This window comes from Mauremys reevesii, linkage group 8 (genome assembly GCF_016161935.1).
Source record: "Mauremys reevesii isolate NIE-2019 linkage group 8, ASM1616193v1, whole genome shotgun sequence".
NCBI lineage: Eukaryota > Metazoa > Chordata > Testudines > Geoemydidae > Mauremys > Mauremys reevesii.
Window position 1 is genome coordinate 54,858,996 of NC_052630.1, and position 23,275 is coordinate 54,882,270.

At 50.9% G+C, this 23,275-nt stretch overlaps 1 protein-coding gene across 1 annotated transcript in view; it reads left to right on the forward strand.

Annotated features, from left to right (window-relative positions):
• The window catches only part of LAMC2 (laminin subunit gamma 2), a 37,160-nt gene extending 14,763 nt beyond the window's left edge, over window positions 1-22,397 (forward strand). Inside the window, exons 3-23 of the mRNA XM_039483642.1 lie at window positions 1,956-2,091; window positions 3,242-3,340; window positions 4,500-4,636; window positions 5,642-5,764; window positions 6,831-7,020; window positions 7,648-7,760; window positions 8,152-8,370; window positions 9,622-9,801; window positions 10,680-10,925; window positions 11,763-11,899; window positions 12,662-12,818; window positions 13,273-13,478; window positions 14,251-14,330; window positions 15,039-15,176; window positions 16,240-16,384; window positions 16,806-16,955; window positions 17,263-17,377; window positions 17,841-18,040; window positions 18,917-19,075; window positions 19,162-19,261; window positions 20,185-22,397. Coding sequence (XP_039339576.1) covers window positions 1,956-2,091; window positions 3,242-3,340; window positions 4,500-4,636; window positions 5,642-5,764; window positions 6,831-7,020; window positions 7,648-7,760; window positions 8,152-8,370; window positions 9,622-9,801; window positions 10,680-10,925; window positions 11,763-11,899; window positions 12,662-12,818; window positions 13,273-13,478; window positions 14,251-14,330; window positions 15,039-15,176; window positions 16,240-16,384; window positions 16,806-16,955; window positions 17,263-17,377; window positions 17,841-18,040; window positions 18,917-19,075; window positions 19,162-19,261; window positions 20,185-20,435 — 3,281 coding nt within the window. The 3' untranslated portion in view covers window positions 20,436-22,397. The remainder of the gene's footprint in view (window positions 1-1,955; window positions 2,092-3,241; window positions 3,341-4,499; window positions 4,637-5,641; window positions 5,765-6,830; window positions 7,021-7,647; window positions 7,761-8,151; window positions 8,371-9,621; window positions 9,802-10,679; window positions 10,926-11,762; window positions 11,900-12,661; window positions 12,819-13,272; window positions 13,479-14,250; window positions 14,331-15,038; window positions 15,177-16,239; window positions 16,385-16,805; window positions 16,956-17,262; window positions 17,378-17,840; window positions 18,041-18,916; window positions 19,076-19,161; window positions 19,262-20,184) is intronic.
• Window positions 22,398-23,275: the final 878 nt, after the last annotated feature.

Consider the following 23,275-nt stretch of genomic DNA (forward strand, 5'->3'; position numbering starts at 1 on the left):
CCTTGAGCCAGGTCCACAGCTGCCCCACAATTTGAAGTAATTGGCATTCTCGCAAGAGGCTGAGGATTGACTGGGCCGTACAGGTGTAAGCACAGTTCTGTTCCCAAGTGTGAAATACCATGTCTGGGGGTGGGCGGCAATGTACAGACGCTCACCAGGCTGCTGTACCTGTTCTTTGGATAAATAGAAGACTTCAGTCACCAAAGTTGTAGCCTGCTACCTCTCCCCAGCACTGCCACTTTAAAAGAGGAAATAATAGATGAACCACACACAGCGTAAATGCCCTCGATGCTGTTTATGGCGCACTGAGCCATGGCAGCTCATTCTTGTGACAAGAGATGGGCTTAATGGCTTTGACGTCCCGGAGGGAATCCCAGCAGAGGTGTTCTTGTTGCAGTGATTACATGGCAGGGATGTCTGTTGCTTGTCTAGTTCTGGTGGTAATAGCCAATTATCTGTGCGCAGAAAATACCTGCATTTCTTAAATGCTACAGTCGCGCTGTACATGTCAATGAAGCTCTGCACATGTCTGTTGTCCACAAACACAGAAATCAAGTAGTCTCTAGAACCATTCGTTAACACTGAATAGAAATGCACAGAGGTTTTCTTCTGTTTGTCGGCTGGTTTAAATTCTAGGACTGAAAATATCTACTTCTGTTTGGATTGCTCCCAAGTACTGTATTCTAACAGGAATGGAAACCGGTGCATGAGAGCACACTGTGAATATGGCAGTGTGAATGTGAATCTGTTCTCTACTGTAGTCTGTCTCCTTGTCGCTCAGGCAGGCAGGGCAGGAGGTTAGCTGGGAATAGAGACAGCCAGTTCAGGAAGATGGTATGACTTGATGTCATGTGGGCAAGCGTGGGGAACAATCCTGGTCCAGAGCCTCAGCTGATATAAAATTGGTGCAGCTGCATTGAAGTCAATGGAATTGCATCAATTTACATCAGTTTGTGATCTGACTCAGATGAAACAATTCTGGGATTACCTGGTGTTGTGTGGTGTTACTGAGGTTATTGTAGGACAAGAGGATCTTTGTCCCTTAAGAGTCCACCAGCTCCCACCACTTTCTATTCTTTGCCTGAAGTCATAATCTTTTGTGTGGGGTGTCAAAACAATTTCCACAGCAAGAACTGATATCACACGCACACATTGTGACCTCATGGGTAGAGCCCTGTGCGGATACAACATTTGTGTCAGCATCCAATCCGCGATCCACAAGCATGGTCTGCGGATATAAAGCAGATAGCCCCAGATTTGCAGGGCTTTAGATATAAAATTTGGATCTGCATCCATCCACGATCTGCAAACATGGTCTATGGATAGCCGCAGATTTGCAGGGCTCTGCTCCTGGAGGGAATTAGCAGCAGGGGCAATGGAGATATTAAAATGAAAGCACCTGCCTTCAGCCAGTTACCTTGGATATCCCCAATGTGGGAGAATTGACTATACAATAGTACAGGGGTGGCCAGACTGTGGCTTGGGAGCCACATGCAGCTCATTTCCACTAAAATTGGGGCTCACAGCGCCCCCATGCTCTCCCCCCCCCCCCCCCCGCATTATCCACCTACTAGACTGGGGGCGGGGGCGGGAGCTCAGGACCTCTGCCTTGCTGCATGGTGGTGGGGTAGGTGCTTCTGCCCAGCAGGGAGGGGGTTCTCAGGGCTTCAGCAGGAGCAGGGCTGAAGCCCTGAGCCCCAGCAAGTGCGCTCCAGTTCTCGAACGTCTGAAGATTGTCATATACAGCTTGGAGGGTCAATAAGTTTGGCCACCCCTGCAATAATACATGATAAATAGTGAGATTTGTCTCAAATTAGATTTTTTTCCCCCTCATATTTTTCCTAAGAGCCTCAGTGGGTGTTAAATTCCTTCAGGAGTGTTCTCAACCCGAGATAACCAGAGACAACACAGTGATGGTGAGACTATTGAATTCTCTGCTTCTCCTGTTCCCATAGGCTCTCTTGGCCTGCAGTGTGATAACTACGGCCGGTGCAGCTGCAAACCCGGTGTGATGGGCGATAAGTGTGACCGGTGCCAGCCGGGGTTCCATTCCTTCTCAGAGGCTGGGTGCCAGGCAGGCGGACAAGTGTCGTAAGTACCTGACATGAGCTATGCAGGCTGGACTGGCCTCTCCAGAGCTTTGCAGGCTTTGTGTGGAGCCTGTGGTGACTGGAGACAGTTTATTCATGGGCACTGTGCACAGGTAGCATGGTATGGTAGTTTCATTCCCCCTTCCTAGTGATGGGATACGAGGCATAGGCCTCTCTCTGATCCTTATTCCTAACACGGTGGCCATTGCCATTCTAGAAGTGGCCATGAGGACAGAAAGTGAAGTGCTCGTTAATAACACTCCAGTGCACCTCCGTGTAGAGCTCACACCCTAGCGTGTCCCCTTCCCAGAGGTGAAACACGACATATCTTCACACACTCTGGTGGTTCACGTCCTGCAGTTGCTTATCTACTCTTATCTCAATTCATCTGGAGTACTGAAACTCTAAGACAACACATTCAAAGCTGATGGAAAGAGATGCTTGGACACAGTGCACAATTAACCTGTGGAACTCTCTGCCACATGATATTGCAGAAGCCACAAATTTAAGTGTTCAAAAAAGTGTAGTTATTTATTTGCACAATGAGAACATGAACAGTTGCAATAAATAAATAAAACAAAACAAACCCTGCCTATAGGTGTACCGCATATCACTTAGCATAATGGAGTGCCAGTCCTGAGTAGAGTACTGTGGCACTACCACATGCAAATAAATAAAACAGGGACATAATGGCTCATGATCCTAGGCACAACCCAGACTTGAAGAGACAGGAGTTAGGAAGGAACTGCCCCCATGGATAGGTTAATCCAGGATTATCCTTATGGGGTTTCTTGCGTCTTCCTCTCACATGTCTGGTGCTGGCTACTGTCAGAGACAGGGTGCTGGACCTCAGATCTAATCCAATGTGGAGAGAGTTCTCAACCTGGAGGTGTGAACAAATATCAGGAGCAGCGACCTGCCTGCTGTGTCTATATTAAGCAGGAGGGGGTCCCCGCTAGACAGGGGGCACGGCTGAGAACCACTGCAGTATGGCAATTCCTGTGTTTCTAAAACATCACCGTGTACCACTGTTGGTGGGCCAGCCAGGCTGGACCATGTACTTGCTGTGTATACCGAGCTGTTTACATATGCCCGCGGCGGTGATTGAGCTGAACTGGAAATCAATCCAGGACGCTTTCTTTCCGTCTCAGGAGTGCTCAGTGTGACTGCGATCCAGCCGGTAGCGCAGGGCATTGTGTTTCAGGTCGCTGCGTCTGCAAGGCAAGTGTCTCGGGAGAGCGATGTGACAGGTACGTGCATGAGCCCTTCGCTTCTACAGAGCAGGCTTGGGGAGAGGAAGTGGGGGTGAGCCACCTCCACAGGTTGCGATTTCTAGTCCCAAAGCCTGTTACCCCTCATGCATCCCAGAGCCTGGCTATGCCCTTTGCCCTCAGATTGGAGTGCCAGGCCTTTTGCTTTCAAGGGGCTGCCACTGGGCCCAAAGCCTTGTGTGGCTCCCATTGGCCTTTCCCTTTGTGAGGACACCCAGCATCTCTCTGCCCGGGGGCCAGGTCACAGAGTAACCTGGGGGCGTGGCAATAGCATCACCTGACACAAACAGGAGCAGGGCACTGACTGAGCAGCAGAGCCTAAGTCAAGAAGTGCCTCTGGATGAGTTCTTCAGAGCCAATTGCACCATCACACACCCAGCAGGGAGCTGTTGTTCCTCCCAGCCCTCTGGAGCAGAGCCATGTCCAGGCAGGTGAAGCTGCATAGCAAGATCCGCCCCAGACCTGCTACAGTACATTCCTCCGGTACATGCTGTGCTCTAAAGCTGCTCCCGTGCAGGATGGAGAGGGGCAGAGGGCTGCGGGGGGGAGTCTGCCCCAGAGGTGGTGAATCACACTTGTTTATGAAGCCTTTACACAGAGGCCAGTTTTCACAAGTGCTCAGCACCCACAAGTGGAGCCAAAGAGCTCGGCACCCAGCATGTGCTTTAGAAATTCTGGTCCTTAATGGGGGTTCTTGAGCTCTTTAATATATGGCCGATGTTGGGCCTTTGGGAAGGAAACTGCTTGTGGTTCTTTAGCAGCTGTTTGGACAATGGCTGATTGGTGCTGGGGGAGGGGTTGTGGTGGAGGACTGTGAGAGAACTTGCACACGGCTAGTCTGAAGTACCTTCTCTGCAGCTCAGTTGTTCCTGGCACTATTGAGCACAAAAGGACAGCGAGTGACCCTCTGGCTGTAACCTCTGCCCAGAGACAGATACACGTGCTGACAGCTGCACTCAGCCATCAGCCTTCAGGTGGCCAGTGGGTGCTTTGGGCTGGTTGGGTTTCATGGGTGTATACAAGGAGGCTCACCCCACAAGCAGGTGAGGTGGTGCACAGTGTGTGTGACACCAGGTGTTCTGTGCTGATGTGAAATGTCCCGTAAAGCCCAGTGGATTGATGCATTCTCTTTTGGCAGGTGCAAGCAGGGCTACTATCATCTGGAAGCAGGAAACCCCGAGGGATGTTCCCAGTGCTTCTGTTATGGCCACTCGGCCATGTGCACTAGTGCAGAAAATTACAACATCCATAAAATCACTTCCACCTTCCAGCAAGGTAAAACCTCCCCCTCTGTCTCCTGTTTGTATTACTGCATTAACTTCCCATAGTGTTTGCACCTTTGTGCACGCTGCCTGCTGGGTGGCTGTGGGTCTGTTACCTTCTGCTCTACGGTGTGTGTGTGTGAATCTTCCTTTCGCATGATGTTCCCTGGTGGGGATGGAGAGACTGAAAACCATTCTGCTAGACCAACCTATCACACGGTGACCAGTTCTCAGTGATCGCTCAGCCTCCTTTCCAGCCAGCCAGCTATCTTCATTCATTCCATGGCATGCCTGATGAATTTTTCCTCCTTCTGTGGACATGTGTTTTACTTAAGTGCATGGAGAGCAGCACTTGAGACAAATGCAGATATTCAGCTTTCTACTCATAGTTGCCACCTCTCAGATATGCATTGCGCTGTGGGGGGAGGGCAGCCAGTGGTTTGTTTTTAAAGAAATCAGCGGGCCAGATCCCCAGCTGGGGAAATCAGCACACTACCCAGACGTACACCCGCCGAGGATCTGTCGCGGGGTGTGTATTTATTAAATAGCAGGAGCCGTTTATTCGGAGTAGTTTCTAATTCAGTTGTGTGTCCCCTTCGCTCTCATCAGAGCACCATGTGGCTAGCAGCTCTGACCTCCCAGCCGCTCAAGCTTCCCTTTACAGCATTTACTCATGGGCTGATTTGCAGATCATGGAAAGACGTGTCTGAGAACGCCAAGTCCATCTAATTCCATCTTCCTGCTCTTTGGCACGTGATCCCTGCTGTGAGCAAGGATATCTCCAGTCAGAGACAGCTGGCGTACGAGGAACTTGACTGGTGACTGTGGTCAAGGTGCTCACTAATGTACGGCATGAGGAAATGGGTAGCGCTGGCCAGACTGCTGCCCTGGGGAGAGGCAAGGGAGAGTGGAAGTGTGCAGGGCAGAAATGATTGATTACAAATGACCTTTGACTGCCTTTCCTTTGCTTCTGTTTCCTGGCTCTGATGGCTGCAAACTGTTTTATTTTCCCTTCTAGATGCTGAGGGCTGGAGAGGAGTGTATGTGAATGGGGCCCCTGTACAGCTCCAGTGGTCTCCCCGCCATCGGGATGTGTTTGTTACAGCCAGGAGATCAGAGCCCACCTATTTCCTGGCGCCGGGTATGGAAGTGTGTGAAATGTGGGAGACACATGTAGGGAAGCAGCCAAAAGAAGAAGCCCCATATAAAGAAACTGAGCTCTGCAAAGCTGCGCTCAGTGCATAGCACAGACGTGATCTCTCAGACCCCTCTCCTTCATGCTGCTGTGCTCGCACCCAGTCACGCCCGGGAAATCTAGCTAGAAAAACACCCTAGAATAATACAGACTTGCTCAGTCTCATGCCACCTGCTGGCTTGCTGCTGCTGTGATTGGATAATTAATACTGATTGACAGAGGGGGCTTCCTTTTCATGACTCTGTGGTGGGAGATATTGGTTTTTGAGAGGGAGTTTGCCAATTGCACTGCGGAAGGAGTGGGTTTCCTGGTGTTCAACTACTGGCTCTCCCTGTCTCTGGCATGACCGTGTGAGCTAGCAAGGCCTGACATGAAGGAAGAGGGGTGGGACCTAGACAGCCCTTTCTGGTCTGGGGATCATAGACTATCAGGGTTGGAAGGGACCTCAGGAGATCATCTAGTCCAACCCCCTGCTCAAAGCAGGACCAATCCCCAACTAAATCATCCCAGCCAGGGCTTTGTCAAGCCTGACCTTAAAAACCTCTAAGGATGGAGATTCCACCACCTCCCTAGGTAACCCATTCCAGGGCTTCACCACCCTCCTAGTAAAAAGTTTTTCCTAATATCCAACCTAAACCTCCCCCACTGCAACTTGAGACCATTACATTTGATGGAGAGAGGGCAGGCAGTAATGCAAGGGGGATGTGGGAGCGTTTTTCAAATATGAGGGAGTTTGGAAGCTCTTTACCAGGGCCTGGAGTGAGTTTCAGCAGCAGGGGGTTGGACTGGATCAGGGCACTTGCCATTGGAGAGCTGGTAAATGCCAGATTCATCACTCAGGCTGGTGGTGGGCATCACAGCAGGCAGGACACTGGGACCTTCCGAAGTGTGGGCTCCTGGTTAGCCCCATGCGTGGCATGTGCCTGGGGCCAGCCGCAGGAATTAAGACTTCCTAATGGGAGGATTTGACCCTTTAACCGTCTCCCTCTGGGTCTCTTATGTCCCTTCACAGCCAGATTTCTTGGGAACCAGCAGGTGAGCTATGGCCAGACCCTGTCCTTTGATTATCGCATGGACCGAGGGGGTCGTCGTCCTTCTCCCCGGGATGTGGTCCTGGAAGGAGCTGGCCTACGAGTCACTGCCTCCCTCCTGCCTCATGGGAAGATGCTGCCCTGCGGGATCAGCAAGACATATACGTTCAGGTAAAACAGGAGGGTATTGGGGGCACTCTCACCTCTCAGCGACTGCAGAGCAGCTGCCTAGTGACCCAATGCCAAAGATGTGCCATAATCACTGAGGTTTCTGGATAGTCCGTCTGCCAGACCCACCCTAACTAGGTAGATTCCCTGTGCTCTAGTGTGTTGCACCCTTCACAACCAGGGGAGGCTGCAGTTCAGTTCCCAGTGCATGAGACTTTCCATCCCTGGGGAGGCTGGGAGGCCTGGCACTTAGTCTGTGGGACCCCAGGCCTTCCATAAGCAAGAGAGGCTGGAGTTGTTGATTCCCAGTGTGCTAGTGAGTCGGTCTATCTGCAGTGGTGAAGGTGACACTCCTGTTCGTGGCTTGGGCTGGATGCTTTCCCTGCCACTGCAGCTCACCCTGCTTCTTGCCTCAAGGTGCTGTGGGGTTGACTGCGTAAGGAGGAATCCTAGGTGTCCCCCTATCAGGGCTCCATGCTGGGCTTTGTCCCATGTCAGTAACGCTCTGCAAGGGGCTAATCATCGGCGCCCAGGTTCTTTCTGTTCCGATGGGAGTTTGGAGAGAGCCGACAGCAAGACGCTCTTCCATTTTATTCCTTGTTCTCAATTTCTTTCACTTCCGATATGCAGACTGGATGAGCACCCACGCAGTGGATGGAGCCCCAAGCTGAGTTACTTTGAGTATCGCAGGTTACTCGGCAACCTGACGGCCCTTTGGATCCGAGCCACGTATGGAGAATACAGTGAGTGTGGGGGAGGGTTGGGACCTGGGGAGAGCATCATATAGCACTTGTCATCTTCAAAACACTGTATTAAGCCTCACAGCACCCCTGCAAGGTGGGTAAATCTTGCACGCCACTTACAGATGGGAAAACTGAGGCACAGACCAGTTAAGTGACTTGCCCAAGGTCATGCAATGAATCAGTGGCAGAGTTGGAAACAGGAGAGCCTCCACTCCGAGTTCCTTGCATAACCACTGCACACATTGTCTGGCTATGAGTTCAGTTTGCACAGAAAACACCCGCTAGTCTCTGGTACAGAGACAGTCTTTAGAATGCCCATTGTCATGGCCCTGGGGAGGAGTTCAGGGTGCAGCTGCTCGCTGTAAATGTAATGTGTTGTCTCCTCCATCAGGCACTGGGTACATCGATAATGTCACCCTGGTTTCTGCACAGCCGACCTCTGGAGCCCCAGCTCCCTGGGTGGAACGATGTGTGTGTCCTGCTGGCTATCAGGGGCAGTTCTGTGAACGTTGTGCTCCTGGGTACAAGAGAGATGCTTCCAACCTTGGGCCTTTCAGCACTTGCGTGCTATGTAACTGCCAGGGGGGAGGAAACTGCGATCCAGACACTGGTAAGGAAAACCATAACCATAGCCAAGGACTGCTGGGTGCTGCCGGGGGTGCTTGTGCACTGTGGATAGAACTGGGGGAAGGGAGGTGTTGCTGCATAATGGGTACCAGGGTTATAGGTGAGGGTGCTGGGTGATAGGAATGCCACCAGGCGAACCACTCCCAGAAATATAGGCAGGACAGTTTTGCATTGAAAAAATGCTGTTTTATCAAAATCTTAATGCTTGGTGGGAACCTCTCAATTTCGATTAAACTTTCAACAGGGAAAATTTTGTTTTGTTTTGATGTTGAACCGTTTCATTTGGACTTTTATATACTATTAAAACATTAATTTTAATAGTAGATCCAATGTACCTATATTTAATATTTTAAAATAAAAACCCACATGGAATCAATTGAAATCATAAAGCCGACGCTTTTTTACTTTGTCAAAGTGTCATATTTTTCCCTAGTTGAAACGGTGCATTTCAATAGTCCTGAATTTGAAGTTTTCAGAATTTTTATTCTGTGGGAAGTTTTAACATTGCGGCTCTTCATTCCAATTCAGAATGCAGGCCGAGTTTGGAATGTCAGAAATTCCAACAGAACGGAAATTCCAGTCTCCCAACCAGCTTTTGTCGTAAGGTTGCAGAGGATAAAACTGGGTGATGGGCAAGGTGCCGCGTAACAGGAAAAAATGCTGGATTCTGGGCAATGGTGACAAGTGCCTGGTACACGTGCCTATGTCTTTATCAGGAATATCTTATGCTCCATGAAGCTCTTTGTGTTCTGTCTAGGTGCAGAACTCTGATTGTTACAGTCAGTTCTAAGGGCTGGACTTGTACTTACATAGCCTGAGTGTTTAGCCCTGAGAGCTAGCTGTCTAGATATGGAGCATCATAACATGATAGCCTGTTATTGACTGGAGGAGTGAACGTTGCCCCAAGTTACGAAGGACTGTGTTGAGTTATGGAGGAGAGGAATGGTGCCAAGTCTCACACATGCTGCAAAGGGGTTGCCAAGTTATAATGAATGGTGCCAGGCTGCAGGTGGTAGTGTTGGGTTATGAGGAAAATTGTGCTAGGTGGGTCACTGCTCGGTTACAGGCAGGTGCCGACTCACATGGGACAGTGCAGGTGGTAGGAGGTGGCCTGGGGTTATGAGGAAGGGTCTTTTCTTACATGTATAGTGGCAGTGCCAGGCTGTCGTGGCTTGCACCAGAATATAGGCCAGATCTACACTGGCTGTTGATACCTTTTTTGTGTCTTTCTCAGGAGACTGTTATTCAGGAGATGAAAACATGGGCCCCAACGCCAACTGTCCATTTGGTTTCTACAGGGACCCCTGGAATCTGCAGAGCTGCCAGCTGTGCCCTTGTAGAAATGGCCAGGGCTGCTCAGTGGCGCCAGGGAGAAAGGAAGTCATTTGCAATAACTGCCCTCTGGGAGTCGCTGGTAATGGCCTCCCTCTGGTTTATCTGGAGATTTGTTTCCTTTCTAGGGTCCTTCCAGTCTCCTGCAGGACAGCAGGATAGGAAAGGGGAGTGTTGAGAGAGTTACCCTGTCCTTTTCCATTGACTATTACATGTATTCCCAGAGAATGCCCTAAGATCTCTCCCTAGCCCCTGGTTAGTACAGAGTGGGGTTGTGATGGCTGCAGTGTGATTGTGTTTGTACAGCCTGGCTATCCAATCTGTCCCCTACTCTGCCTCTCTGTTGTTCTTTATTCTATGTATTCCCAGTAGCACGGAGCGGCCCCAGCTGAGATCAGGACCCTGTTGTGCTAGCTGCTGTACACATGCACAGTGAGAGACAGACCCTGCCCCTAGAGTGCTCACACTGAAAAGACAAGGGGGGGCTGGGGGGAAAGAGGCACAGTGAGATGAAGTGCCTGGGTCAAGGTCACACAGCAGGGCAGTGGCAGAGCCATGAGCAGATCCCAGATCTCCTCAGTCCCAGTGCAGTGCGCCTGTCGGTCAGAACAGGCTCCCTCTCAGGATACCACTGCCTATGGTTCCTTTCTATCCCTGGAGAGAGATTGTCAATCCCCTTCTCACCCCTCATCTGGGATGGAGGGTGACTTGCTTTCTGGGATGTTTTGGGTCAAAGGTGCAATGGAACTAAATCCGCTTCTCCTAACTGTACGAGGAGGGTGAGTTCCCCTCCCCGAGAATGGAGCCGAGATTGTGAAATTCATTGCCCAGCAGGGCATAGTGCCTGCGTCCACCGGCAGGAGGGGGAGGGCAGTGTTAGATGGGGTTTGGCCACTGCTTTGGGGCCCTGTAGTTCTGGAGGGTAACTGGCCTCTGTTTTGTTTGTGTCTCCCTCTCCAGGTGCTAACTGTGAACACTGTGCTGATGGCTATTTTGGAGACTCCTTGGGTGACAATGGCCGTGTGAGACCTTGCCAGCCCTGCCAGTGTAACAATAACATCGATCCCAGTGCTGTGGGGAACTGTGACCAGCTGACGGGTGAATGCCTGAAATGCCTTTACAACACGGCTGGCTTCTCCTGTGACCAGTGCAGGGACGGGTTCTTTGGGAACCCCTTAGCCCTCAACCCAGCAGAGAAGTGTCAAGGTAGGAGTGTAAGCTGGAGTGTGCGCCTGTGTGAGTGCAATTGGACAGGGAATGGACTCTCAAACCTGGTACTAATGTCGTGATGTGCTTTCATAGCACCTTTCATTTTAAGGGGTCCCAGACAGCTTTTCACATGCTCTGTACAAGAGTCACTTCCTCCACCACTGAACCAGCCATTTCTTGAATCCACATTCAGGAAGTATTTCACAGGAAGCAGCAACATTGCACATTATTTTAGGACAAGTCAATAATACTGTGTCCAGCTGAAACCCTGGGGAGAATTTTAGGTAGCTGGAATATAATGGCTAGGCCACAAGCCTGAACTACACATATTAGGTCTCATTTAAAAAAAAAAAAAAAAGGCCGGGGTGGGGGTGGGGGGAGCTCCAGCAGTACCTTGTTAGCGCAGTGCTGATTCAGAGGCAAAGGATAAATAACCAGCACGGCTCCTTGTAGCACCACTGGTTTTCCTTGGAGGTTCCCCATCCGCGTACAAACCAGGCCTGAACTCCTTCAATATGGAGTTGTAGATATTCGGAGGCAGTCAGCATTCAGGGGAACAGTGACTCAAGCAGCAGGGTAGGGTGGAGTTTATTGGTCTCTGTTTAGCCCAGAATGGGAGGTGGGCACTGGGCAGAGAGGTCGGTCAGGATGTAGGTTGTTGTGCATCTTTGAAAAACAGTGCAGAAGTGTGAGACCCCCGCAGAGGCAGACGGGAAGATGTTCTGGTGAGGACAGACATGTGTTTTTATGAGAGCTGCTGTGTTTCCTTACGCTCTTTGGTTCCCAGTATTGATCTGATTTGTGGCTCCTTCCAACCCTTTGCTTTCTCTGCAGCCTGTAACTGCAATTCGGTAGGTTCTGACCCCCTGAAGTGCAGAAGTGATGGGAGCTGTGTTTGCAAGCCAGGATTTGAGGGGCCCAACTGTGAGCACACACAGTGCCCAGCCTGCTACAGCCATGTGAAAACACAGGTAAGTTTCTCTGTCTGTCAGCTGGATGCCCATGACCATGGTATCTGAGCTGGACTTACCTGCCAACTCTGCCTGACATCACTTCTCCAGCAAAAGATTTCAGCGATAATTCCCTCTCCTCACCCTGCACTAATTCCTTTGCATTCCTATCAGAGATTGAACCCAGTAGCTGCCAAGGCTAATCCACAGATGAGGCTCAGCAAATGCTCCTTTCCAGATACAAAGGAAATTAACCACCCATGCCCTGAGAGCTCAGATAGGGCCAGAAATATAGATCCCCTCTCCCCAAGAAACAGCTCCGTGCAGACTTAGGGACCACACTGACAGACTTTCAGCTCTGCTCTGGGGAGAGTGAGGGGGGAGAAGCAGGACGTGGCGGAGGTGTCCCAATAGTTCATATCTCTCATCTGGTCACCCTATTGGTTAGCTTCTTGCTGCTAGTTACGCTCCCTCCAGGAGAGGTTTGCAGCACTTTGCCCAGGCTGTGTGGGGGACCTTGCACTGCCTGGTCTGTCAATAGAGGATTTCAGCCGCCAGGGCTGTTAATCTGCTGTTTTAACCAGAATTAACATTCACTAAAAGGGCTCTTTGTCCAGGTAACTCTTCCAGACTGTGCTGGGTTCTCTACTTCTCACAAATCCTGGGGCTTCTCTTCTTCCCACCTCCTAGTGTCTGTGAACCTGGCCCAAGCCCTTGTCTCTTTGCCTCTGTAAACCATGTTTCTCAGCCACTTGCTGACCCCGTGACCTGCCTTGGTTTCAGGTGGATCAGTACTTGCAGCAGCTGCAGCATCTGGAGGTTCTTGTGTCTCGGCTGCAGCTTGGCAGTGGGGCAGGGGCCAATGAGGAGCTGGAGGGGAAGATGCAACAGGCTGAGGAGACCCTGCGTGAAATCCTGAGAGAAGCTCTGAGTTTACAAGGTAACGCCGGGCACCTCCCCTTGGATGGGGTTGGAGAGACAGCAGAGGGGCCCCTGGAGGCTCAATGCAGTGAAAGGAACCAATGCTAGATACTGGAGTGCAGGGCAAGGGGTGCAGTTCTGAACCATGCACTTCAGAGAGAAAATTCTGGGACAGGCTTTCCCCTCTTCCCACCCCCACCTATGCAGATGGGGGGTGCAGTCCTGGACAACCTCCCGACTGCTGGTACAGTATGAGTGTGAGGGGGACACTCTAGGACAGTCCCCAGACTGCTGGTGCAGTATAGGGATGGGGGAGGGGACGACACGCTGGGACAGCCCCCCCCCCGCCGACTGTAGCGTGTCAGAACTGTCTGTTTCTCCATTGAGCTGTCTGCCTGTTTGTGCTCAGTTCTGGTTTCGTATCCGGCGGCTCCCCTGCAGCACAGTAAATCTCTCTTGGTCTCTTTTGTCAGCCTCTGACAAGTCCCTGGAGAGCCGGATGTCCAAAATGAAGGGACAAGAGTCCAGCTACCAGAGCCGCTTGGCCGACATCAGGGTGACGGTGCAGAGGCTGCAGACGCTGGGGCGTCAGTACCAGGCCCAGGTGCAGGACATTAGGAGGCTGATTGAGAGAGCCCATTTGGACCTGGGGCAAAGCAAAGTGACCCTGAGTGGGCTGGTAAGTTCTCCCCAGGACCTTTCAGCACAGACACTCCAGACCAGCGACATCCCTGGCCACTGCTGCAGAGGCCAGAGGAATCCTCTTCTGCTTACTTCTGTTCCCTTGCTCTCCATGGTGATGTTTTCCCAGCACCCGATGCCGACTCCCTGAGCTCGCCAAACCTCCTGCCTCGAGCCCTTCTCCCGCCCCCTCTACTCCCTTCTTCCCTAATCTTCCCCTGCACAGTTCATGCTACCAAGCTAAAAATAGCGTTCTAGACGTTATGGCTCAGGCTGGAGCTTGGGCTTTGAAACCTCCCCCCGTCCTTAGGCTCCAAAGCCTGAGCTCCACCCCGAGCTGCAGTGTCTACGCAGCTCTTTTCAGCGCAGTGGTGCGAGGTCCCGTCTGTCAGCCTGGGCTCTGAGACCCAGGCTGTGTCGATGTACCCTGACTAAGGGTGGAAGGAGGTGTCCTGCTTCTCCATAGGCTGCTTCGGTTTTGTTACAGGGAGGCTGCAAGTGCAGTACACATTATTTTGTGGGTGCAGAGTAACAGGGGAGCTTTGGCCAGCACCTTGCTCTATGATAGGAGTTCATTAGCATTGCTCTTTTACCGGGGTTCATACAGACGGGAATGGCTGGCTAGGCTCCTTTGGGTGCTGTGGCAGAGCTGTCTCTGTGTGATGCACTCTCTTACCTCCAGCCAGTCATTATCAATCCCTCCCTTTTGCCAGCATTAAATCAGAAAGAGGGAGAGAGAGACAGTGCAATTCATTTCTCTTTCTCCTCAGAATATTCCAACTTCACACCTCCCTGGCGGGTCAAACAGTTTTTTGATGCTGGCCCAAGAAGCTCTCAGACTAGCAAACAGGTGAGCAGATCGCCGCGTCCACTGGCACGTTCTAGGCCATGACTACCTCTTCCCCAGTGCAGATCTACTGGTAATAGATGCACAACGGGTAAACACTATTGCCAAGAAGCGTATATTCTGCAGGGGTGTGGTTCCCTTTGTTAGATCATTGGGTTTCCCAGAAAGACCTGCTCTCATGATGGAGACAAGGTGGGTGAGGTAATATCTTTTATTGGACTCGCTTCTGTTGGTGAGAGACACAAGCTTTTGAGCCGCACTCTGTGTGTGTGTGTGTGTGTATTATATATCTCTAATAAAAGATACCACCTCACCCATGAGTGCCAGGTTTATATAATTTTTGGTGGTGCCCCAGAACGGGTCCAAGCAGAGCTGTCCTGTCCATAGGATGGACTGGGGCAACAGCCCTGGGCCAGCACTTCAGAGGGACACGGGGTCCAGGGCAGCCTGGGGTGTTAGTGCGGGGCCCCCTAAAGTGCAATAAGCCCAAACATTGGTGGAGCTGGGCCCAGGTTCCTAAATATTGGTGGAGCATGGGCATCACGGGCCCATATAACTTGCCGCCTATGACCTCACCCACCTTGTCTCTCTAATATCCTGGGACCAACATGGCTACAACTCCGATGACAACCCACCTGAATAACAAGTGGATGGAGGAAGTGAGGCAGCCTTTGCAGGCCCATGTCTCATGGGAGCCCTTCTGTTTTCCAGCCACGTGCAATCAGCAAATGCCATTGAACAGGCAGTCAGGGCGGCGGTGGATGACTCAGGACAGGCCCTGGAGCTGGTGCGCTCAGCTGTGAGCGGAGGAGGCATCCTGGCGAGCTCTGTGCAAGGGCTGCTGCAAAAGTAGGTTCACAGCACTCGTGTATGTAGGTCTCCATGGTGGCGGGAGGGGAGAGAAGAGAGTATAGTAAGAAATGCCTCTAAGAATCCCACCCTCCTTATGGGGTGTCTGTCGGGGGTATACAATTTCCTTTGTGTATTACACACATTTGTGGGGCCAAACTCATCCCTTGAGCAAATCATCCATTGGTGTCAATGATTTCCACCAGGGATGGGTTTGGCTCAGACAGTCTCAGACATACTAAGCCTGGATCTACGCTAGGAAATGAGGCTGGTATACCTATGTCGCTCAGGGGTGTGAAAAATCCAACCCCCAAGTGATGCAGTGAAACCGACCTACGCCCTGGTGTAGACAACGCTAGGTCAATGGGAGAATTCTGCTGTCAACCTAGCTACCGCCTTTTGGGAGGTGACTTACCTATGCCAACCGGAGAACTTCTCCCGTCGATGTGGGGGGCGTCTTCACTGATCCACTGCAGCTGTGCAGCTGTAGCGGCTTATGTGTAGACAAGCCCTCAGAGTGATAGTAATAAGGGAACCACAGAGAAGAGTTGCACAGGTGATTCGGGACTGGAGGGGACTGACCTATAGGGAAATATTAAAGTGGGATGACCAGGATTTGCAAAGTGCCTATTGATTTTGAGTGCCCAACTTGAGACACCTTAAAGGGGCCTGATTTATAGAAAGAGCTGAGCGCCCACCTCTGAAATTCAGGCTCCTTTAAGGCGTCTCGTGAGTTTGTTTGTCCCTTTTGAAAACCTTGGCCTGTGTGTGAGCCTGGGTCTGAAGCAGCGTGTGACACAGGAGGGCCTGCTGCTTTTCATTTCCTGGCTGACGTGGTGGGGGAGGCCGTGTTAAATAAAATGAATTGCTCTAGTGTGGGAAATGTACATGATGCTTTGCAAAGATGGAGCCACCGACCAGCTTGCAGACTCGCTGATCTGAGGCAAATGGCCCCGCGACCTGACCCAGCAGGGAGGATCTGGTCTCTGTGTCTCATGGGCTGTTAAACATGAGGTGAGTGTTCTGGCTTACGATGCTTTTCTTTTTTTTTTTCCCTTGGCAGATACGATGAAACCAAATTGCTGGCCAGCGAGCTGGAGACTGATGCCAGCAGATCTGCCTTGGATGCAGACAGGGCCTATCAGGGCAGCCTGGTGCTCCTCAGCTCCATGTCGCGCTTCTCAAAGATTGATACTGGGTCCTTCCAGGTGAGGATTTCTTGTCTGCTAGACACCAGAGAGCCTTGCTGCACTTTGTAGATGCAAATCACCGTCTGCCAGCCTCTCTGCCATCCCGGTGTCCTGTTGGGAAGGAACTGATACGCTTCTCTCACCTCACTCTGTCCCCCTCTCCTTTCCTCCCATGAGCACGGGGGCTGACGAGTCTTTGCCCATCTTGAGGCTGAATGTAATGGATTCTTACTCCTGCTAGGTGGCCCATCATCCTCTGGAAAGCCTCACCACCTGCGGCGTGGCATGTTGTCACCCTGCTAAATGTACGTCCCTTTCAGGCCTGCTCCGGTTTCCAAGTGATACCGCTGTGGCAGCCAATCAGTGCTGGGGATCAGTCCTCACGACTGGCGCTGGGTACCTGTGATCAAAGTAAACTCTTGTTTCCTTGGTGTCTCAGGAGGAGGCAAACCGGCTCAGGCAGGAGGCAGACACTCTAATGGGCTTGGTGGAGACGTACATGGCAGAATACAGGCGGCTGCAAAGCAACACTAGAAGCTGGGAGGAAGAAATCAAACAATTGTTACAGAGCGGGGAAAGCAAGAGGCTGGTAAGACATCATCCCCCATGTTGTTAGGTATCCTGAGAGAGCTGCCATCTCTGTGAGCTGTACACTACTTTATCCTGTCTGTGTTAAAGAGCAGGAGGTGGGTCAGCAGACAGACTGCAATCCCAGCTCCATTATTCTGTTCATGTGACTCAGACTGGGACGGGCGTTGAGCCTTTGCTGGCAAGCTGTAAATTTAATCCTCTCGGGTGAAATGAAGCTGCCTCAGAAACAGCTTTGGGAACAGGGCTGGGCCTCCCGTGCTCTCTGCTTGATCTGCTGTCTCTTTGTGTCCCTTCGGTTCATTCAGGCTTCGAGTCAGCTGTTGTCCCGCGCCAACCTTGCCAAGAGCAGAGCACAGCAGGCACTGAGTGCTGGCAATGCCACTTTTTATGAAGTTGAACTCATCTTGAAAAATCTCAGAGGTGAGTCTATGGCAAAAGCATCTTACTTCAGCAGCGGTCACTGGTTCCAATCGATTGCTCTGAAAGCTCCACGTTGCTGTTTCCCCAGCTGCTGATAGTCACAGTATGTTCCATTGCAATGTAATGTATGCCAGGTAATCCCAGCTCCTAGCATCAAAGGGTTAAAGGATCATTCCAGGCAGATCATTTTAACAGTTCCTGAGCTGTGTGACAATGGAGCAAACCTCCTGGGAATCTTTCTCTTCCTGAGTACACCCACTCACCCGTTTCCCCATTCTCTGACTGTGGACATTCTTCCATGGAATAAGCAGCTCCAGAGGTGCCAGTCTTTCCTAGGCTGAGAGCGGGATTCTGCTTCCAGTAGTCTCTCATTTGTTCCTCCATCAATGAAGCCCATCCCTGACTCTGAGGAATGCCCTCTCCCCTCTGGGATCTGATGGGGCTGTGTATTTTTCCATTTTAGGGTTTCACCTGCAGGTAGATGGTAGGAGAAGAGAAGCTGAGGAAGCCATGAGAAGACTCCCTCTCATCAGCAATATGGTCACAAATGCCAATGATAAGACTGGACGAGCAGAAGGCGCCCTGGGCAGTGCTGCTACAGATGCAAAGACAGCCAGAAGCATGGCTGGGGAGGCAAAGGAGATCACTGGTGGTATCCAGCAGGTAAAGGGAAGTCTGGGTTCTTTGATAATCAGAGCATTGGGGGAATGGCAGGGGTAAGGATGGGGAGTGACAGAGGAAAACGGAGAAGGGTTACTGAGAAGCAGTCATCTTCCTGGGTTAGACACTAACCTGAAGTCCTGTTCAGCTCTCGGTCAACATAAAGAGTGTGAGTTACTTGAATGTATCATGTCAGTGTGTCCTGATAAATGATATGCATAGTCTGAGCCCCACATGCAGACTGGAAGGTTTTGTGACACTGGCCTGGCATCAGTGAGACTGCAGGTGGGAGGCGTAATTCCTAGCTCAGCTAGCCCCCCGAGTACATAGCGAGGAGGTGGGACGGGATTGTACTCGGGCACTGTGGCTGCACTGCTGCTGTTAGTGTGCTAGCTCGATGAGAACTGGTGCGTGTACGTCTACCCCAGCTGGGAATCGCACCTCACAGCTGTAGCGTAGGTGTGCCCGAAGTCACACACAGTAATTCCATGTCATTGATGTGTCTGAGAGGGTGAGTTCAGGGAGTGGCTGCAAAGCAGAGTAAAGCTCTGCAGAAGGGAAATAAAACTAGCTGGGAAAAGAACATGATGTTGATGCAAGTGGATGAATCCGATATAACTTGGGCCTGATGGGCCCATGTTTCCATGAACTGGGTCATCTTTCTGCCTATTCATCTCTGGTCTGATTTTCAGAGGCGCTAAGGACTAGCAGCCCCGTGTTGAAATCGGTGACGGTTGCGGGTGCGTAGCACATCTGAAAATCAAGCCACTAGTCTGTCCTTTCAAGTGGGTGTTGCCAATATTTCTCTCTTGAATGAATCCTTGTTGGGCCTTCTTGCCTCTCCGATATCTCCTACTCTTACTGCCTTTGCTTTCTTAGGAGATAAGGCGGTTGAACTTGGAAGCCAACAGGACAGCAGATGGGGTCCTGGCACTGGAGAAAGGAGTCATATCTTTACTGAACGAAGCCAGAGAAGCAGAAAGGGAGCTCACGAGGAAGGCTCTGGAGGTCGATATGGATGCCACCGCTGCACAGAAAGTGAGTTCTCATCCCTTGCCTTTAAAGCAACTGCAAACCTGTTTGGGTGACACATGCCCTTACTGCCTTGTTCTTGCTTCTCTCAGACTGGTCAGGAGGCGCAGGGTGCCCATGCCGGTGCCCGTACTGCTGAGGCTGCTGTCCAAGAGACACTGCGTGCCCTGGAAGACTTTCTACATCTAATGGGTAAGTGTATAAGCACCTTCTTCATTCTTTGTGTCATGGTAGTGTCCAGAGGCCCCCATTGCACTACATGCTGGACAAGCACATGTTGAGAGGTAATTTCTGCCTTGCTTCTAATTTAAGACAAAGGGTGTGAGACAGGAAATATTGGCCTTGGTTATCCATTTATAAAATGGGGATGAGATGTCTCCACTATGAGCTAAGGGTGTAGTTCCCTGCCCATGTCCCATACTCGCAGTAGCTTGATGAGTGAGTGTGAGTGAAAATAGCAGTGTAGCTGCGGTAGCGGAGCTGTGCTGAGTATGTATCCACTGGTGCTGCCGTGGCTACACAGCAATTTACACTCTCACTAGCTCTCATTGAGCTGCCATGAGTGTATGTGCACGAGAAAGGGAATCGCCCCTCATAGCAATAGACAAAGAGCGGTATGAATGCTTCCCCCCTGGGCTGTGTGGCAGAGCCAGGAATTGAATCCTGATCTCCTGAGTCCCAGTCCAATGCCTTCACCACGAGACCAGCTTTCTTCTCTACCCGTGACTGTGCCACATTGCTTGGGATGTTGTTGATTTCAGATCCAAACTTTCCTCCACCCCACACCAGCCTGGAGGAATTTAATAGTTGATTGCCTGTCAAGTACTGATCTCAGAAATGTAACCTCTCTGAGCTGAGGTTGTGAAGAACTTCACACGAGTGTAAAGAAATGAATTCCAAGTATTTCCCAGCTTCCTCTTTCTCTCCTGTTTTGTGCTGTGTCCTCCAATCTGAGTCTTTGTCACGCTTTTTTTCAAAGCCATTTGGCCTAGGTAGGTTGAGCGCCGTGGATAACTGCAGCTGAGGCATGGGGCTAAGGGGTATGTACTTAGAAAGATCCAGTTCCCAGCATCTGTTCATTGTTTCCTTTTCTTTATTTTCCTCCTTGGAAATAGACCAGCCTGGCCCTGTGGATGAGCAGGCGCTGAGATTGCTCGAACTCAACCTCAGCCAGGCCAGGACAAAGAACAGCCAGTTGAAAGAGCAGATGGCTGAACTGGAGAAAACAGCCAGTCTGCAGAGGCTCCGGGTTCAGACTCTAGAGAGAAGCATTAATGAGATCCTGGCAGACATTAGGAACCTGGAGGAGGTCCGCAACAACCTCCCACCAGGGTGCTACAACACACATTCCATTGAAAATCCTTGAGACCTTTAGGAAGACTCTCTGGACTGGGTCTCTCAGGCTGTGGATACTAGGCCATGGCCTGATGGGTCGTGGGGAATGGGGAAGCCAAGCCTGCCAGGACCAGCTGCCTTTGGCTCTGCTGAGCTGAACACAGACCCTTTGGGTGCAGCTGGTCAGACTTGGTGTGGCAATGTGCTGACGTTTGCCTCACGACATTGCGTTTTGATGCCAACATCACCACAAGGTGCCCCTGATCCGGGAAAGCCTGATACTCTGCTATCCGTCCTTGGAGTGCAGGAGGAAGGAAGGAGAGATCCGGCTGCATGAAGAAGCTGCTGGCCAAGAAGAGCCATAGCTAGTAGGAGCCCATCCCTAGAGTATGGCCTGAGGAGGCAGTGGCACCCGGTTCAGCTTCTGGAGAATCGCCAAACAAATGTCTTATAGAAGCTGAACTCTGACTCCTGTGGATCTCCCTGTCCCTACCAAGGCCCTGACGCTTGGGCACAGCCAGCAGAACTTGCCACTCTCCTCCAATGCCAGCACCTCTCTCATTGCCTTTCACCACCCAACGCAGCATTGGTTCCCCTTGGTGTATTGCAAGACCCTTTCTCACCAGCAATCCTTTCCGAACCCAGCAAATGACAGGGACGGGTGCAGGACCAGGGAGGTCGGGGTTCCCTACTGCGGCACTGTCCTCACTGCCTTTCCAGTCTCGACACTGACACTAGCACTGCCTGTACATCTGTTTTGTGCTTTAGACTTGTGCAGGGGGAGGACCCATTCATTAAAGTGTAGGTCTTCCCCAGTGTATCTTAGCAAGGTGACTAAATTCCTGTTTAGTCAAAGGGAAGGGATTTATTTTTGATGGTTTAAAAATGATCACGCCGAAGGGGGTGGGAGGATGGTCAGTAACTCCTTAGACTGTTGAAGGGGCCCTCAGCTGGAAAGTCCTTCCTACCAGCACACCCAGCTCCTGGGGAAAATTTCACCCCCGTCTCCTCCCCCTTCTCATCCTGGGCTTTTCATTCAGGCGGGTTCTCAAGGGATTAACCGGAGGGGATGTCTTCGTGATCAAAAGCTCAGGTTTGCAGTATCTAGGCGCACTGAAAGCAGAGGTGCAAGCCCCAGGAGGGATGACTCAGCCCTTCATCCTTCTGAGGGCAATCAAGCACCATGCAGTTTACTGTGCATCTTTCAGATGAGACTTCGAAAAGCAAATTCTTGTCTTCTCTGCATGGACATCAAAGATCCCCTGGCGCTTTCCGTAATAATGGGGGTGTTGTCCTGTTGACCTTGGCCAAAATTACTGGCACCGAAGAGCCCAGCTTACCCTTCACAGTGTTAGCATACTGATTGCCCTATTAAACCCCCCAAACACCGGAAAGGTAACCAGATGTGTCTCCACTTCCAGTTTGGAAGAAGTTTGGTGCTGCCTCCCAACAGACAATGTTCAATGTTTTACATAGAGCAGCCTTGCGTCAGAGGAATTGTGACTGATTCTTAATCAATCATTCTCTAAAATTGGAGGAACTGGAGGCAAATCTCTACCACCGATGGGTTTCCTGTAGGTCCAATTCCATTTTGTTCCTCTGTCTCAGTGGAGACAGTCCCCTGGCCCTTCTGACCACTGTAGAATGGCTCTGTTGGATCCTTGTTACCTCTCTTGTGCCCCACATAGTGTGGCAGGATCAGCAATCTCAACCGTGCCCCAGAGGAGGTGGTCACTTTCTGGGGTTAAACTCACCCCTCAGTTGTTCCGCTTCTCTGATAAAGTGCCACCTCCTTGTTTGAATATTATATGTTAAATAATCATCTATGGTATATTTCTATTTATAGTGAAACACACTAACCTCTGGCTTGTTCTGCGATTTCTCCCACTGCACAGGACAGATGTTATGGAGCTGACTTTTTTTGTTTTGTGTTTTTGCTTGAGTGCACTTTTTACTTGGAAAAAAAAAAGTCAATAAACAACAAATCCTTGTGGCTGGATGTTGCTGTTTCTTTCTTTCTTCCTGCTCTCCTTCTGGAGATAGGTTTCACTGTGTCTAGAAGAGGTGAACTGACTGTTGGGGAAAGGAGGCGGCAGCGTGGATTAGTGGCTAGAGAAGGCTGAGATATTGAGATGATGATGATACTTTCTAGTGTGCGTCTTCTCAGAGTGCTGTACAGTGATTGGTAATGACCATTATCCTTGTTTCACAGATGGAGAAAGTGAGGAATGGAGTGGTTGAGTGACCTTCCCAGGGGAATAGAACCCTGGAGTCCTGCCTCTCAGTCCTCTTCTGTACCCTCTAGGTTCTCAGACTTTCATGGGGGGGAACCAGGCTTCACTAGAAGAAGTGTCCCATGGAGACCTTCCCTCCCATTCGTGATCGTACAGTGTCCCCCAGCAGCTTTGGCCTTTCCTTTTGAGGAAAAGTAGTAATAGAGGAGCATTAAGTTTCTCTCCTGATGGCTCTGGCTGAGGCCATCTTCTCCTCTGCCTTATGTAGCAGCAGCGGCTGGTCTGGCCCTTCTCCCTTGTTTGCAGCTGCTTTTACAGGCCTCCAGGCTCTTCTTTGCAATGGGTGAATTTTGATAACTTTAGAAGGAGGCGGAGCCAACACCATGTGACCTGCCAGCTCCCTACAGAACATGTGTGATCCAAGGGCCAAGGACCTCCATTCCAAACTGCAGCATTAGACCACGCTGCCTCCCTGATGAAAGTGGCTATAAGTGCAAAGTATTCTCCTTGTTCTCAAAGACAGCCATCCAGCTGTCACAAAGAGGAGCAGGGCACTTCCCTAGCTGAAGCAGCAGTGAAACACTACAGGTCTAATAGCATCATTTTTTATTACATAATTTAAACACTTTGCTGATAA